This window comes from Melanerpes formicivorus, unplaced genomic scaffold (genome assembly GCF_026170545.1).
Source record: "Melanerpes formicivorus ecotype bairdi unplaced genomic scaffold, bMelFor1.0.p_v2 SCAF_10, whole genome shotgun sequence".
NCBI lineage: Eukaryota > Metazoa > Chordata > Aves > Piciformes > Picidae > Melanerpes > Melanerpes formicivorus.
Window position 1 is genome coordinate 4648402 of NW_027142362.1, and position 15094 is coordinate 4663495.

Here is a 15094-nt window from a genome sequence, read left to right on the forward strand (position 1 = left end):
CTCTACACAGGGTCTGGAACGGATCAGCAGGTCAGCTGGGAATGCCTGTCAGTTAGTCAGCGTGCTCCCTCCCTTCTCCCTGGCTTTCTTTGAGGTTTGTAGCTCTTCTGCTTTCTTGTTGCTATTGCCACCCTCCCCTCGCTCCCCCTGCCACACACCAAGCACCCAGACCTTTCCTGAGCACTTTACTTAATCCCCAGGATTCTTTATATAGGATTAATCTTCTCGGCACAGTGGGAGAGCTCGGAGGGAGGGGGTACATTTATCTCTCCTGCTGAGGTCTAGAGTTGCATTGCTGTGATTATTGGTGGGAACAGTGTGCATGTGTCTGGGGATCTCTGTTTAGCTTCTTCGTTTCTTAAACGGCACAGGGGCAGCAGCAGCAGCAAGGCAAGTTGGCAGCTTAGCTTTCTAGCTGCATTGTGTTTGCTGCTAGAAAGAGGGAGTGTCAGTGGGGAGCAGCATGGCAGAACAAGAAGCCAGTGGCTTGCAAGTCCTTCTCTCCACCCTCCAGGTAAGAACGGCTTGAACTAATGAGAGAGGCGCTTGGGCTTGTTTTCCTCTTTAACTCACCGGCAGCGACTCGTTGGGCTGCGCTTGCTCGTCCGAGCTCCCTGCTGGCTCGTCTCTAAAAGCATCAGTGTGCAGGAGTCCTGACCTGCGCCTCCCACCCTAAACCAGCCTTTATGAAACGACGTTTCACTAGTCGGAGACGGAGGCTGGCAATTGCTGCTATACATCGCTGACGGAGCCCGCTCTGAGGGCAGAGCCTCGGCTCCCTGGACGCCGCTGGGTCGAGCGGGGGAGCGCGGGAGGTGTGGAACCGGCCGCGGAGCAATGAATGGGAGCCGCCAGCGCTGTCAGTCTGCGAGCTCGGCGAGCCCCAGCCGCGCACGCCGCCGCTCCCGGCGCTCAGGGGGCGAGTAAACAGAGCAGATCTGCCTGAAGCAGCAAGTGCCTCCCTGTCAAATTGTCTTCAGCAGGACCTTTAAGCACTCACGGAGAAGTGACAGTAACTCTTGAGACCGAGATCAGTGAGGTGCTGCAGTTGGGTGTGCTCAGTAAATGCTTCCGAGGAGCTCGGGGAAGGCAAATGTCCTCGTTTGGGATCATACTTGTTGAGCAAGCTTGACCACGGGACAAAAAAAGAGGTGCCCCCTCCTATGGTGATCCCCTCCATTCTATTTTCCCCCAGCATGGAGGTACTCTTCCCAGTCTTGCAGGAGATGATGTCTAAGCTGAGGCTTGAGCCACCCTATGCAATGGGGTGTGTCCTGGGAGGGAACCCGTGCTTTCATGAGCCATCGTTTGATCCTGAGGAGTGGGTAGGAGCTCCTTTCCCAAGACAAGAAGCAGCTTTTAGGTAGGGTGAGATGCTTAACTGTCTGTGCTTCTCAGGTGCCCTCAGCCCCTGTGTGCAGCTGTGCTGATGTGGGTCAGAGCCCCAAGGGGATGGGAGTTTCACCTCTGAGGCATCAGCATCCTCTGACTGCTACATGTGTTGTCAAAGCCTCACACATTAAAGCAGCAGCAGATAAGGGGTAGGTTGTGTGAAACACACTTAATCTTCTGGATCAGCCTAAGGATTCTTGTCTCCTACCCCTGCATCTCAGAAGGATTCTGTGAGCATCTGCAAGTGTATAGAGAAGGTTATAAAGCCCCATGATACACAAATGACTTCAAAATAGCAGTTTTGGTGCTGATCAGCCTTGACATTTTAAGAGCAGTTTAGAGAACTCTCAACAACTTTCTTCTGTCATTGTCAAACCCTGGTTTGCCCTCTGTGGCACCCTGTTGCAGTGAGTTCTGCAGGTAAACTGGCACACTGGAGGACATATTCCTACTGGCTTCCCCTCCACCCCCACTGTAACTTGCTTGGCCTATGCTCTTACAGCTTGTTTTATACCTATTTTTTTTTGCTAGGTCATGTTTTAGTTGTATTGAAGTTCTACTCCTCTTCCTGTTACTTTGGATAATTGAGAGCTGAGTGTACATCTCCTGGGTTTTGGTTCTTTTTCCCCCCCTTATGCTCTCTAACATTGACACTCTTGGTGCTCTCTGCAAAATTTGGGAATAGGAGTGAACAAGGAGTAAATTGGAAGCTGTAGCTTAAAACCACATATGCAATTCATTGGCAAAGCTACGTGGAGAGCTAGATTAGGAACAGTTACGAACGCTGCAGGTGAAAGCAGGTGGTGGTATTGGTAAAACTGCAAGGTAGCACAGCATTCATCCCCAGGATTACAAACTGGAACCTTGGTACAAACCCTTTCTTTCCAAAATTTCTGTATTCACTTGGGGAAGTGCAAGGGAGGGAGCTGGGGTTGTTTAGCCTGGAGAAGAGGAGGCTCAGGGGTGACCTCATTGCCCTCTACAACTACCTGAAAGGTGGTTGTAGCCAGGAAGGGGTTGGTCTCTTCTCCCAGGCAACCAGCACCAGAACAAGAGGACACAGTCTCAAGCTGCACCAGGGGAAGTTTAGGCTCGAGGTGAGGAGAAAGTTCTTCACCGAGAGAGTCATTGGAATGTGCTGCCCGGGGAGGTGGTGGAGTCACCGTCCCTGGAGGTCTTCAAGAGGAGGTTGAATGTGGCACTTGGTGCCATGGTCTAGTCGAGGTCTGTGGTGACAGGTTGGACTCGATGATCCTTGAGGTCTCTTCCAACCTTAGTGATACTGTAAAAGGCTTTCTTGTTATATCTTCAGCTAGGTGCAGAGGTTTGAGTGCTGGAGGTCAGCAAATCTGTGGTTGATGCCAATTACAATACTGGTGTGTTCTGATTCACCTCCTGCCTCCAGCCAACACCTCACCATCAAAATACTGTAACAAAACCCAGGTGATTAAAACAAACAAAAAAGTCATTTGACACAGTTGGAAAGCACTGGCCTGGGAAATAATAACAACTTTTGTTGATGTTTGCATTTACTGATAACATCTCTCCACACTTTATTTTCTGCAACAGCTGTCCAAAACATGATTGCTTTGTTTTTGTGTCCTGCTGGATGGTCAGTGCTGGTTCATGTTCTCTTACTGGGCAGGAAGAATGTCTGCTGCATTATTCTGCAGGATCTTACTGTGTGGCTTTCCATTTCTGGTAGCACCCAATATTGCTTTGTGTGTAGAAAGCTTTCAGGTGAGGAATGAAGGAACATTCAGCCACCAAGCCAGTGTTTATGAACATCAGCATAAGAACATCCTTTCTTCTTCAGTCACTCACAGAGGGCTAAATTCCTGCCTTTCTTTTGAGCAAAGACACAGATTAAGAGCAATTCTTCCACCAGAGACAAGGTCTGTCACCTTCAGCTGAGGATGTGACCTACTCTGTCTCTTCCTGGCATGGACTCTTACTCCTAGCCTCGCAGCCTGGCTGTGGTAAGGATGGGGTAACAAAAACAGAACACCATGCTCTTTGTAGCTGAAGCCCTGCTCTACTCAGGGCAAGAAACACGTTTGGTTTCTGAGTTCCTCAAAGCTGTTTCCAGTGTGATGGAGCATGATCCTCCAAAGACAGCTCAAGCCCCTGAAAATGCAGCATGTTGCAGATGCTCTGAAAAGTGACAAGGTGGAAAGCAAAAAAAAAAAACCCCACAAAACCCAACCAAGCAAAAAACCACCTCTGCCTTTGAAGTGCAGCTGCATTTTGTCACCAAAATGTCACTGCAGGGAAGATGTGACATTTCAGATCTCTAGGTAAAAAGTGCTTCATTGCTTACAGGGTGCAGCTTCAAGAAGTGAATTCTGGAATTCAGTAAAATATTTGTCTCCCAGGTTTTGTGGCAGTATGGCAGAGCCAAGCTCACAGGAGTTTGCTGGAATTCCTCATTCTGTTTCTACCATTGCTCTCCCTTCTTGGCTCTTCCCTTCCAATGTGCTCCTACAACTGTCATCTTCCACCCCTCTGGCTTTGATAGGGTTACCTCATCCTCTCTTATCTCTTACTGCATGACATGGAGGTCCTCATTTCACATCCAGATCTGCTCTGCCTTTCATACATGGACAATGCACTACTTAGTAACCAGCCCAGCCTTGGTCTGCTCCTCACTCTGCTCCCTGGCCACAGGGTGTAAGAATTAAACATCAGCTGCATGTGCAGCTTCCAACCAGGTAAAAACGCCTGACATGCCCCTTCACAGGCAGGCTTCCTAATGCAAAATCCCAAAGAGATTTGGGATTATATTTCTTGTTTCTTTTAATGCCAGGAGGAGGGATCTGGGCAGTAGTTAAAACCAGCTGTTTGTTGCTAAGAACAACAATAGAAGACCAAAGCCAGCCATTGTGGCCCATCTTACTAAATCCCTTGAGACTGTTCCTGCTCCTGGTTGTCCTGGCTCTGCTCTCACTCCATCTTCAAACCAATTACCTAAATAAGAAGCATTTCAATTCTTCCCCTGCTTCTTCTCTCTTCCTCACTTGCCTGGCCTGCTTGGTTAGCCCTGAGCACATCTCTTTATTCCATGGCAGTGTACATCGTGTTGCCTGAGGAGTCACAGATTTCCTGTTGGCTCTCGGCATGCTTTTCACATGCTTCCTGAAGCCACAGTCCCCGTTCACATAGCCTCCAAAGCTGGCAACCCCTGGAGCCGTTGGCAGATTTTTGGCTCAAACTGTGTGCTACTATGTTGGACTCTACAGGTTCCCAAATGCTCTTTCCCAAGGTAAGAGGTGACAATCTTAGGTATCAATGGAGGATGTTTGTGTAAAGGGATTCCTCTCTAATGGTGCCCAGCAGGGAACAGATACAGGATCCACTGTTTGCTAACTTGAACCTCTCTGCTCTGTTGCACTGCCTCTTTCAAGCTGTTCTGCTGGCTGGTTGACAAGGCAGTTCTATTGTTATCCTAAAGACAAGTGGGAAGCTATCTCTGCTGCTCCAGTGACAGTGAATATAAACGTATTTTGCAAAACACTCTTGTCTCCTCTGCATCCTGGCACTTATTCTGTCAGCAGAGCTGCCGAGGCTCCTGCCTTTGAGCAAAACAAATGCAAAAATCCCAGCAAGCACTCAGCAAGCAGAGTGCCCACTGCTTTGGCTTGGGGAATCTAGGAGCTCAGGGTCTAAAGCTGTGTTTTTGGGAGGAAGCTTGGCAGGCAGGGCTTAGTGGAATTGCTTTAGAGGGAGCAAAAAATCAATTCAAAACCAGATGGCCGTTTTTATGTGGTTCATTAACTGAGTTTTTACTGAGCTTGTTGTACCTAAAGTGAGCAGCGGTGGACTTAGTGTCCTCCTATTCCTTACAGTGAATATTCCAGCCTTGGAATGGTGAAAATAGTGCACTTAAGGCAGTGAGACATTCAGCTGCGGGGCTCAAGGGAAAACCCTTCATGGCCACACTGAGTGCTCCAGCAGCTCTCCTGTCTCTGCTGCCAAGGCTGCTGAGGCTGTGTGAGCCTGGTTTTTGCTTTAACTATGCAAGAAAAGGATTAATTCTCTGCTAATAGCCCTGCAGAGTTAGCGCAGGTCCCACTTCAGCTTTCAGGGTCATTGCCTACTCTTCCCATCTCAGTTGTCATCTCTTGCCTGTCCAAGCAGAAGCTAAAGGTAACCTACGGCTCTTTCCTATAATCCTGGGCTCACCACCACGGGGCACTGCTAAGCAAGGAAGGAGAAAGGAAGCTAACATCCATGCATTAACCCCAAATCCCTGCCACCGACCAAAGATTGAAGTTTGGTGCTCTCGTGAACCAGCACAGAGCACTAAAAGCCCTCAGAGGAAGCTGAGGCACATCTTGGATGCTGCTGAAACCCTTCCATCAACTAAGCTGGGACCTGAATTTCACTCTCTGTTCCTGGGCTGGCTGCAGCTGTTTCTGTGAGTGCACTGCCAGCTCCTCAGATAATGCCTCCAGTTGGGCTATCCAGAATTTCCTGTGCCTGCATTAATGAGAATTCAGGACCTCAGGGTGCAAAATGTACCCAGAGACTGATCTGAGTGGCAGCAGCTACAGCTGGGCTGAGCAAAAACCTGTGTGGCACTGAGTCTCAGCAAACCCTTCTCTGTGGAACAAGCAAAGTGGGCTTCAGCCTGTTTCCTGCTGTCCCTATTTCTTGCCTAGGGTGGCTGCTGCTTTGAGACAAATGAGGCAGTGTCAGGAATGTTCCTGGAGATCCTTTTATCCTTTCCTGCAGAAGTACAGATGTGACAGGATAGGCACGTTGTTAAATGAATGCATGTCTGGAGAAATGGATTATAGCACACTGCATTTGAGTTAATCATGTGTAAAATGGCTAATAAGCCCACCATCCCTCACATCACTGTTTGAGAAAGCAGACAATAAACACTAGGGGGGTGGAAAAAAAACCCCAACAAACCAACCCCAAAAACCCAGAAGCTGAAGCTGTGGTGACAGCACAGTAAAAAAAGTAAAAATATAAATTGCAGACTAAATTAATAATTTGTTTTCAGTGCAGGTCTTGGATTCTGCACAATAAATAATGCACAGAAGCACGTGATAAAGGATGAAGACAAAAAGCTCTACGGAGTGATTTTTCCAGACAGCAGGCACTGTTCATCCTGAAGCAGAGGTTTTGTGAAAGAGAATGAGTTGTCATGAAATTTCCAAGTGCAGTTACTTCAGGGGGGCAAGCAGAACAGCAGGAATGCCTTAAAGCTGCTGCATCTTAGCTGCTGAGGGCCTGACTTGGTCCTCAGGGCCAGGCTCTTTCACTTAGATTATTTGGATGCACTCTAGTTGCACATTATCCCATGTGAAGCAGCTTTATATTGTGTGGTTTTGGACAAGTAGAATAGAATTAATCAAGTTGGAAAAGACCTTTGAGATTGTGGAGTCCAACCTATCACCTACCACTGTCTAATCAGCCAAACCATGGCAGCATCCCATCCAGTCTCTTCCTAAACACTTCCAGTGATGGTGACTCCACCACCTCCCTGGGCAGCACATTCCAATGGCCAATCTCTCTTTCTGTGAAGAATTTCTTCTTAACATCCAGCCCAAACCTCCCCTGGTGCAGCTTGAAACTGTGTCCTCTTGTTCTGGTGCTGGGTGCCTGGGAGATGTTTGCCTTTGCAAACATCAACACCAGTTCTTGACACCAGAGTAGAATGAGGCAATGAAGAGCCCCTTTCTAATCAGTGTTTGGGCACCTGCCCTTGGCCAGCAACAAGTTGGGCACCACCTGCAAGCCTTTCTGCTGGTGCTGTTATGCTCCTGGGCTGGGCAGTTTCCAGGATCAGAAGGAAAAGGGTTGGAGGGATGGCTAAAGACTCTGTTTGGAGGGCACCATGTGTGTGGTCCTGTGGATTAATACCTCCCCGCTTCTCTGCCTGCCTCCTCACTCCTCACCACCTCCTTTCAAATCACTTGGAAACAGGACACTCAAGAAGGGAGACTGATTGAAATCCAATGGCTTTGAGCAGCCTGCTCCAGGGCAGCCCCAGGCAGGGACAGATACTACTCATGGTGGCAGTGTCCTGGCTGAAGTACCCAGAGTGGCTTCCTGTCCCATAGAGGATGGCAAACTCGGTGCCATTCTCCACATAGGTGCTGGATTTAGTGCCATCATACTTGTGGTGCAGGGAAGGAGAGACAAGGGGACACACAGCATTAGTGCTCCTTGGTGCCTAGGGCTCCCCAAGACCCCACTCCACACCAGCCAGCAAACAGACACTCAGCCACGTGAAGATGGCCCTGGACCCAGTGTTTGCCAAGCCCAAACTGCTCAACAAAGCATTTCCAACATCTGGGGGATTAGGTGGGCAGATCCCATTTGGCTGTTAAACATAAATACAAATAAACTTGCAAATTTAGTGATACAAGACATCAATATTTTTATGTCAGTGGAAAAAATTCTTCCTTCTCCTTGTCTCAGGCTTCAGTAATTTCCCTCTGTGAGATATATGAAGAGATGTTTTCACACAGGCAGGTGTTTGCTTGAATAGCTCTGGCTTGTGTTGCTTTGTGCAACACAATCTTGTTTTCAGTATATTATCCTGCATTTTCCTGTGGTGGCTCAGAGGTCTTTGCAGCACATTTTTCTGCTTGATGCTTGAGTCCAGACCTCTTGGCTTTTCTGTATAATGGGGGAAAAAATTATGTCTTTGGTGGAGAATATATTCATGGGCATCTTTCAGTTGAAGGTTGTTGTTATTAAGGTTATTTAGCAAAAAGAGAAGGGGGGTGGAAAAAAAAGTTCCTGGCATTAAAATATGTGCTTGCTGATAAGAGTTAACTTTAGAATTGTCTGTTGATACCAGCAGAGCTTTTACTGATGTGTATTAGCAGGGAGAAAACCATTTCATAAATGTACTAGGAATTTAAGACATGGGAAGGGATTTTGTGTCACTTGGCCTGGGATAGCAGGGTTGAAAAATTGCCTCTGGGGTTGTTGCTATCATAGGGATGCTGCCTTTGTGTGTGACCATTGCTGTTTGTGCCAGCACAGGTGACCAAACAAGTATCATCACTACTCTTGTGATGAACTCTGGGGAGGATATATGCTTTTGGAAGAGCAGGTAAAAGCACCTGCTTCCATAGGGCTCCAGGAGGGGTCAGTGGGAAGAGCAGAAGTAAGGCAGTGTTGGTTAGTAGCTCTTGATGGATTGAGTCGTGATTCTGGGAGAGGTGGCCTGCTTCTGTGCATGTTGGGGTTGGTGTAAGCACACCTGAGGCTTTCACATGTGTTTGAAAACCCAAAATGCACAGCCATACCATGTGCCCACATCTGTCACTGGGCTCTGTCAGACTCCAGCCTCGTGACTATGTTATTCTCACCAGACCAGGATAGAAAATAATTCCCTCTTGCCTTTCCCTGTTCTTTTAATAAGCACTTGTCTCACAGACAGTCTATTTGCACCTGTTTGCCCACAAGCCTCAATGGGCCATAGGGTAGAAGAGCTGATCCATCAGCCTGGGCCATTCTGCATGCTGCTCATCTCCACAGGAATGGATGAGGATCTGTGATTCTCGGGCAAAGCAGGCTGAGTTTTTGTCTCCAGGGGACTGTGAAGCCAGAATGCCAAGGGAGGTGATTCTCCCCATCTATTCCATTCTGGTGAGGCCCACCTGGAGCCCCTATTACAGGAAGGATCTGGAGGTGCTGGAAGGTGATCAGAGAAGGGCCACAAGCATGATTACAGGGCTGGAGCTGCTCTGCTATGAGGACAGACTGAGGGAGTTGGGGCTGTTCAGCCTGGAGAAGAGAAGGCTCTGAGGAGACCTTATTGTGGCCTTCCAGTATCTGAAGGGAGCTACAAAAAAGCTGGGGAGAGACTTTTTAGGGTGCCAAGGAGTGATAGGACTGGGGGGAATGGAAAAAAAAAACCACACCTAGAACTGGGTAGCTTCAGATTGGATGTGAGGAAGAAGTTCTTCTCCATGAGGGTGGTGAGACACTGGCACAGGTTGCTCAGGGAGGTGGTGGAAACCTCATCCCTGGAGGTTTTTGCAGCCAGGCTGGATGTGGCTGTGAGCAACCTGCTGTAGTGTGAGTAGTCTCTGTCCATGGCAGGGGGGTTGGAACTAGGTGATCCTTGGGGTCCCTTCCAACCCTGACAATTCTGTGATTCTATAATGTGGCTGGAAATTTGCTTGGCGTGCTTCTTGAAAGGGAGCTACAACCATCCTCATGGACAACAGGAGCAGTGCAAAGTAATCTTATGAGACAGCCTCAGTTTTCCCTATTGCCAAACCTGCTGCAGGAGGTGAGGAGTGTTGGGGGGAGAAAGCCATAAGGTTTATTCTTGTACAACTGAATTGCCCAGCTCAGGTGCTGTGCCGGTGGGTCATCGGTGCTTGCAACCCCGGAAGCTGTGTGTGTGCCAAAGCAAGCACTGTTGTGCTGCTGGTTTAGAAGAGACAGGTTAACTCCAGGCAAAGTCAATTAAAAATGGCTTTGAACAGGCTCACGAGTCCAAACCACCCTCCAATATCTGTAGGTGTTTCCTGCTATAATAATAACAAAGCCAATGATTTAGAAATCTGCCTTTTCCAACCCCCGATTGCTTCACCTTTGTGAGAAGCTGACACAAACACAGTCTAGAGACATGCTTTGGGTGAAGACTCGAATCTCCAAGAAGTGGATAATCTTCTGCCTTTTCATACAGGGAAAGCAATTTATCTTAGTACAGTTTTGGGAAGGAAAGTCTGATATGATGAAGGTGGCCCCTTAAAATAAGAGAAACCTGCTCACTCTCTTCCACAGGTCAGTGGAGAGCCCTTCATATCCATGACATAGTAAGTCCTTTGATCTCTGGTGGTGTTATGCCCTCTGTTTTACTGAGACCCACCCTCTGCAGAAACCAGTGCTTCAGAAATCAAGACTTTGTCATTGATTTCCTAAGATGTCTTCCAAAGAGAGCAAAGATAACACAGCAGTGATTCTACTGGCCAGAGGCACCTACGAAGCTATAAAAAACAAAGAGAATGAATGTTTTAGACTGGCCATCGACGGATAGAGTAACACCTACTTGACAAGAGATTCCATGGCCAAAGCTCAGTTCCCTTTAGGGGGTTTAGAGGGCAAAGCTGTTGTTTTCTTTCTTTCTTTCTTTCTTTTTTTCCCCCTTCTCCTCATTGTCTGTTCTCCTGGCAGAACAGAAGCATCTATTTTCAAAAGATGCTGTAGGCTGAGGTGGAATTAATGAGAGCAGCAAAACTTTCATGATGATTCTTATTAGAAACTGAGTAATTTTCTGACACAGAAGTCCTGTGGGGGAAATAACTGCTCTATCAAAGAAATCTTGGCTTCCCCCCTCCACCCCTCCCACCCCCTTTTCAACAAGGGATGCTTTGAAACCGAAACAGGCATTTTCTGACACTGCAAACACGGAAGCACCACAGCATTGTGTTTTACTGTGATCAACTTCTGTGAAGCCTTTTATGCACATTAATTTTTGGTGTAATTTACAGGCAGAGGCTTCCCACTGGGCCCAGTGGGAATTTGATCCTTGTAGTAAACAGAGCCAGACTCTCCTCCCCTGGGCCCATCTGCTCCACTGCACTCTCTGCTACCTATTCCCTTCCTTTCAAAGGAGGGAATGGTGGTGTGTTAATGATTAAAGCAGGAGTTCCTGGGCTTTATTCTAGGACTGTTACAGATTCCATCAAAATTCTTTAATGTCTGTGCCTCCAGATTTCTCCATGTGGTCAGTAAATGGAGATAAAGCTCATCTGTCAAGCTAGGGCAAAGGCAGTCTCCATTCACATGGCTTCCCAAAGCAAGGGGCAGTAAAACTCGCTCTCTGAGCAGACAACGCTCACACAGCCTGAGTGAAATCAGTGCAATGTCTGTTGTCCTCTGCCATCCTCTGGTGTTTTGGGTGGGTTTTTTGTGGAATACCTGCTGAAAGGCCAAAGCAGCTGATTTGCAGTAAAGTTGGCTCTCCATTTTATTCAGGGCTAACCTGGCACGCAGGGGTTTGACAGGGAGAATAAGAGATCCTTCCAAAGCAGTTTGCTTGGCATGGTGAATGCCCACCTGTCTGCACTGCAAAGGAAGGGAGGAGGGAGGATGGTGCACCTGACCTTTCCCTACGATTAAAATTCTGATCTGATGAAGTCAGAGGGACAAACTGAACTGCCTCTCTCAACCTTCGGTTTTTCCAGGAATAAATCAGAGCCATCCACATGGAGACAATCTCTGGGGAGGCTAGAGGAAGGCAGCACTGCTACCCTGATTTATCTGGCCTCCTCTTTGGGAAAACCTTCTGTGTTTTGAGTGGCTTTTTGCCCCATGCTGAAGTTCTTCAAGTTGGGGAGAGAGCTGGAGGTGACAAATGAGAAAGCAAATATTTGTCTGATTGGCTTCGACAGTCTCTCTTCCAATAGGGCTAAGGGCATTTGATCTCCCCACAATGCACAGGGATTTCAAAGGGGCAGCTGGAAGCAGAGATGCATTAAAATGATTTGCTCTCTCAGGAAAAAAAAACCCATGCTTATTAGCAGTTTGTTCCAAAAGTTTCCAGAGCAGCAGCTGTACCTCACTGCCTGCAAACTCAGGAGGGTTTTGCCTAATAGGTGATCATCTGAGTGGTTGGATGATCAAACAGTTGGAAATCTTCCTAGCTGAGTTCTCCTGCTACATCCTAGCACAACCTTATTACACCAATAAGTCTCTTTGAGAAGACACTTAACTAAAAAGGGACATAATAAGTTTGTGGTAGTTTCTCCAGGCTGGCAGTGGATAGAGGTAGCCTGACACAGAAAGGTCTCTAGTAGGTATCCACTGAAGAATTCATCTTTCTCCCAGAGGCTGGCCCACTGTGACACCAAGACTGCATTTGCTCATGTCTCAGTGAGAGATGAATGGATCTATAGAAAGAGCAGAGGTCCCTTCCTATCGCTGTGCCAGCAGCAGAGGAACACATGGCTCCTGCCCAAGGTCCTCTCTTTTCACAAGACTCACATGCCAGCACATGCTGAGCCTGTTGCCTGTGACAGTGTCTTGGGAAGGACAGCCCTATGAGTTTGCTTCGGGGAACCCCACAGGAGATCTCAGTGGAGTGAAGCTAAGCAGTGTGTAGAGGGTGGCACGTGAGGGGACACCATGCTCCTTGGGTTAGGATGTCCTGGGTCAATGCTGTCCCTCAGACACTTGAGGGCACAGCGAGTGTCCAAGCTTGCTCTGCTACAGAAGCACCAGAGTCTGGCTGCTCAGAGAAGGGTATCAGCGGGAGCAAGAACACCCAATCACCTCCCACTTTGCAATGCTCCTGATCTACATTAGCCTGGATCTCAGCTCAGAAGCTTCTGAGAGGACAGTGAACTCATTTTTTCAAATTTAGCTCCTGTCACATTTTCTTGGAGGAAAAAAAAGCTGCAGTGGGCTCATTTACCGAGTTAATAAAATGCCTTTTAGCTTGACTGACCAGCACTTAGTTTGCAAGTGCTTCTGAGCTTCTGAATCGAAATAACAAGGGCTGAATAAAGCCCCAAACATATCTCTCTTTAATATGATAGCATTGGCTTGCTGGGTGTCTTGCACAGGGTGTAGACTAAAGGTAATAAAAAACTTTGTTACATCCAGGATGGAAAATGACAGAGCCCTGTCACACCTTTTAAAAACTTGGCAGCCTTCTCTGAGGACTGAGGGCTTTGCTTTGAAGAGATTGCTGTTCAAATCTAGACAGATGGGTCCCAGCAATGCAGTTAAACAGATATTCTGCTTTACATTAGAAGTAATAATACTTAGAATCATTAATAATCCTGAAGCAGTGTTTGCTATTCATTGTGGCTGCCGGGTTTTGTTTGTTGTTTGATTTTTCACTTAGGCTGGGTGGTAAAAATAGGTTCATCATTTCAACTTTCAGCTTCTATCTCTCAAGAAAATAAGCTGTGACTAACAATAGTCATTAGTGTTTTTTTTTTCTCCACTACCCCTACCTCAATCATCATTATTAAGAATTGACTGATTAAGGGCATTTTCACTGCTACTCTAGAAAGCATTTTTGAAGGTGGGGTAGAGTGACACCATAAGGACATTTGTCCTGGCAAGAGAAAGGGCTGGTGTTCTTCTAAACAGGCAGAGAGGGACCTGGAGGTGCTGGTTGATGGTAGGATGAACATGAGCCTGCAGTGTGCCCAGGTGGCCAGGAGGGCCAATGGCATCCTGGCCTGCATTAAGAACAGTGTGGCCAGCAGGAGCAGGGAGGTCATTCTGCCCCTGTACTCAGCACTGGTTAGGTCACACCTCGAGTACTGTGTCCAGTTCTGGGCTCCTCAGTTTAGGAAGGAGGTTGACTTGCTGGAATGAGTCCAGAGAAGGGCAACAAAGTTAGTGAGGGGCTTGGAACACAGCCCTGTGAGGAGAGACTGAGGGAGCTGGGGCTGCTTAGCCTGCAGAGGAGGAGACTCAGGGGTGACCTTATTGCTCTCTACAACTACCTGAATGGAGGTTGTAAACAGGCAGAGGTTGGTCTCTTCTCCCAGGCAGCCAGCACCAGAACAAGAGGACACAGTCTCAGGCTGCGCCAGGGGAAGTTCAGGCTGGAGGTCAGGAGGAAGTTTTACACAGAGAGAGTGATTGCCCATTGGAATGGACTGCCCGGGGAGGTGGTGGAGTCACCATCACTGGAGGTGTTCAGGAGGAGACTTGACAGGGTGCTTGGTGCCATGGGTTAGTTGATTAGGTGGTGGTGGGTGATAGGTTGGACGTGATGATCTTGAAGGTCTCTTCCAACCTGGTCTGGTCTGGTCTGGTCTGGTCTGGTCTGGTCTGGTCTGGTCTATTCTATTCTATTCTATTCTATTCTATTCTATTCTATTCTATTCTATTCTATTCTATTCTATTCCAGAATATACCTTACAGTGATCTTTTTGTGCAGCCTCTCTAAGTCAATGTCAAAGTGATGTGTAGCAAATGGGAGTGTTAGCAGTGGAATATAGATAGAAGCTCAGACACAGCATTATCCTAGGCAAGTGCCTGACCAGTCCCTCTGAGACCTAGGGAATTTTGTGGCTTTGCCAGGCCAAGCCCAAGCAGGAACATCACAGAAAATGGTTCCAGGCTGTGGCAGGGGAGGTTTAGATTGGATATTAGGAAAAATTTCTGTGCTGAAAGAGTGGTCAGGCATTGGAACAGGCTGCCCAGGGAAGTGATGGAGTTGCCATCACTGAAGGTGTTCAAAAAACAAGCAGCTGTGTGGCTTTGGGACATAGTCTACCCGTCATGAAGGTGATGAGCAGATGGTTGGACTTGATGATCTCAGAGGTCTTTTCCAACCTTAATCATTCTCTGCTTCTATGAAGCAGCATCTTCATTACAGCTATTTCCACATGCACACACTCACATGGCATTCCAACCCCGTGGTTTTATTAAACAAAACCAGTACACATGGAAGCCTTCCAAAGATCTTCCACACTTCTGCTTTGAAAAATGCTATTGCTTGGGAAAAAAAACACCCCAACAACTTTGTTAATTACCAAATGCACTTCTTCTTTGAAAGACAGAGTGTTCTCTGGATTGACACCCATAAAATCCCACCAAGAAAGATAGAAGCGTGCTTCATGCCGCTCCTCCACCATCAGTGGGAAAGAGAACTACGGCAGATGGGGAAAAATAGATCCTTCCCTATTAAGTCTGGGTGGCAGTTGTGTTAAGTAACTGTAACTGAGTGGCATTTGAATGAAACATTAATGTT

General features: G+C 47.5%; 1 protein-coding gene across 1 annotated transcript in view; it reads left to right on the forward strand.

Moving 5' to 3' along the window:
- The first annotated feature begins 313 nt into the window (after nucleotides 1-313).
- Nucleotides 314-15094, forward strand: part of AGBL1 (AGBL carboxypeptidase 1) — a 336406-nt gene continuing 321625 nt past the window's right edge. Inside the window, exon 1 of the mRNA XM_068143395.1 lies at nucleotides 314-514. Within this exon, the coding sequence (XP_067999496.1) occupies nucleotides 464-514 (51 nt within the window). The 5' untranslated portion in view covers nucleotides 314-463. The remainder of the gene's footprint in view (nucleotides 515-15094) is intronic.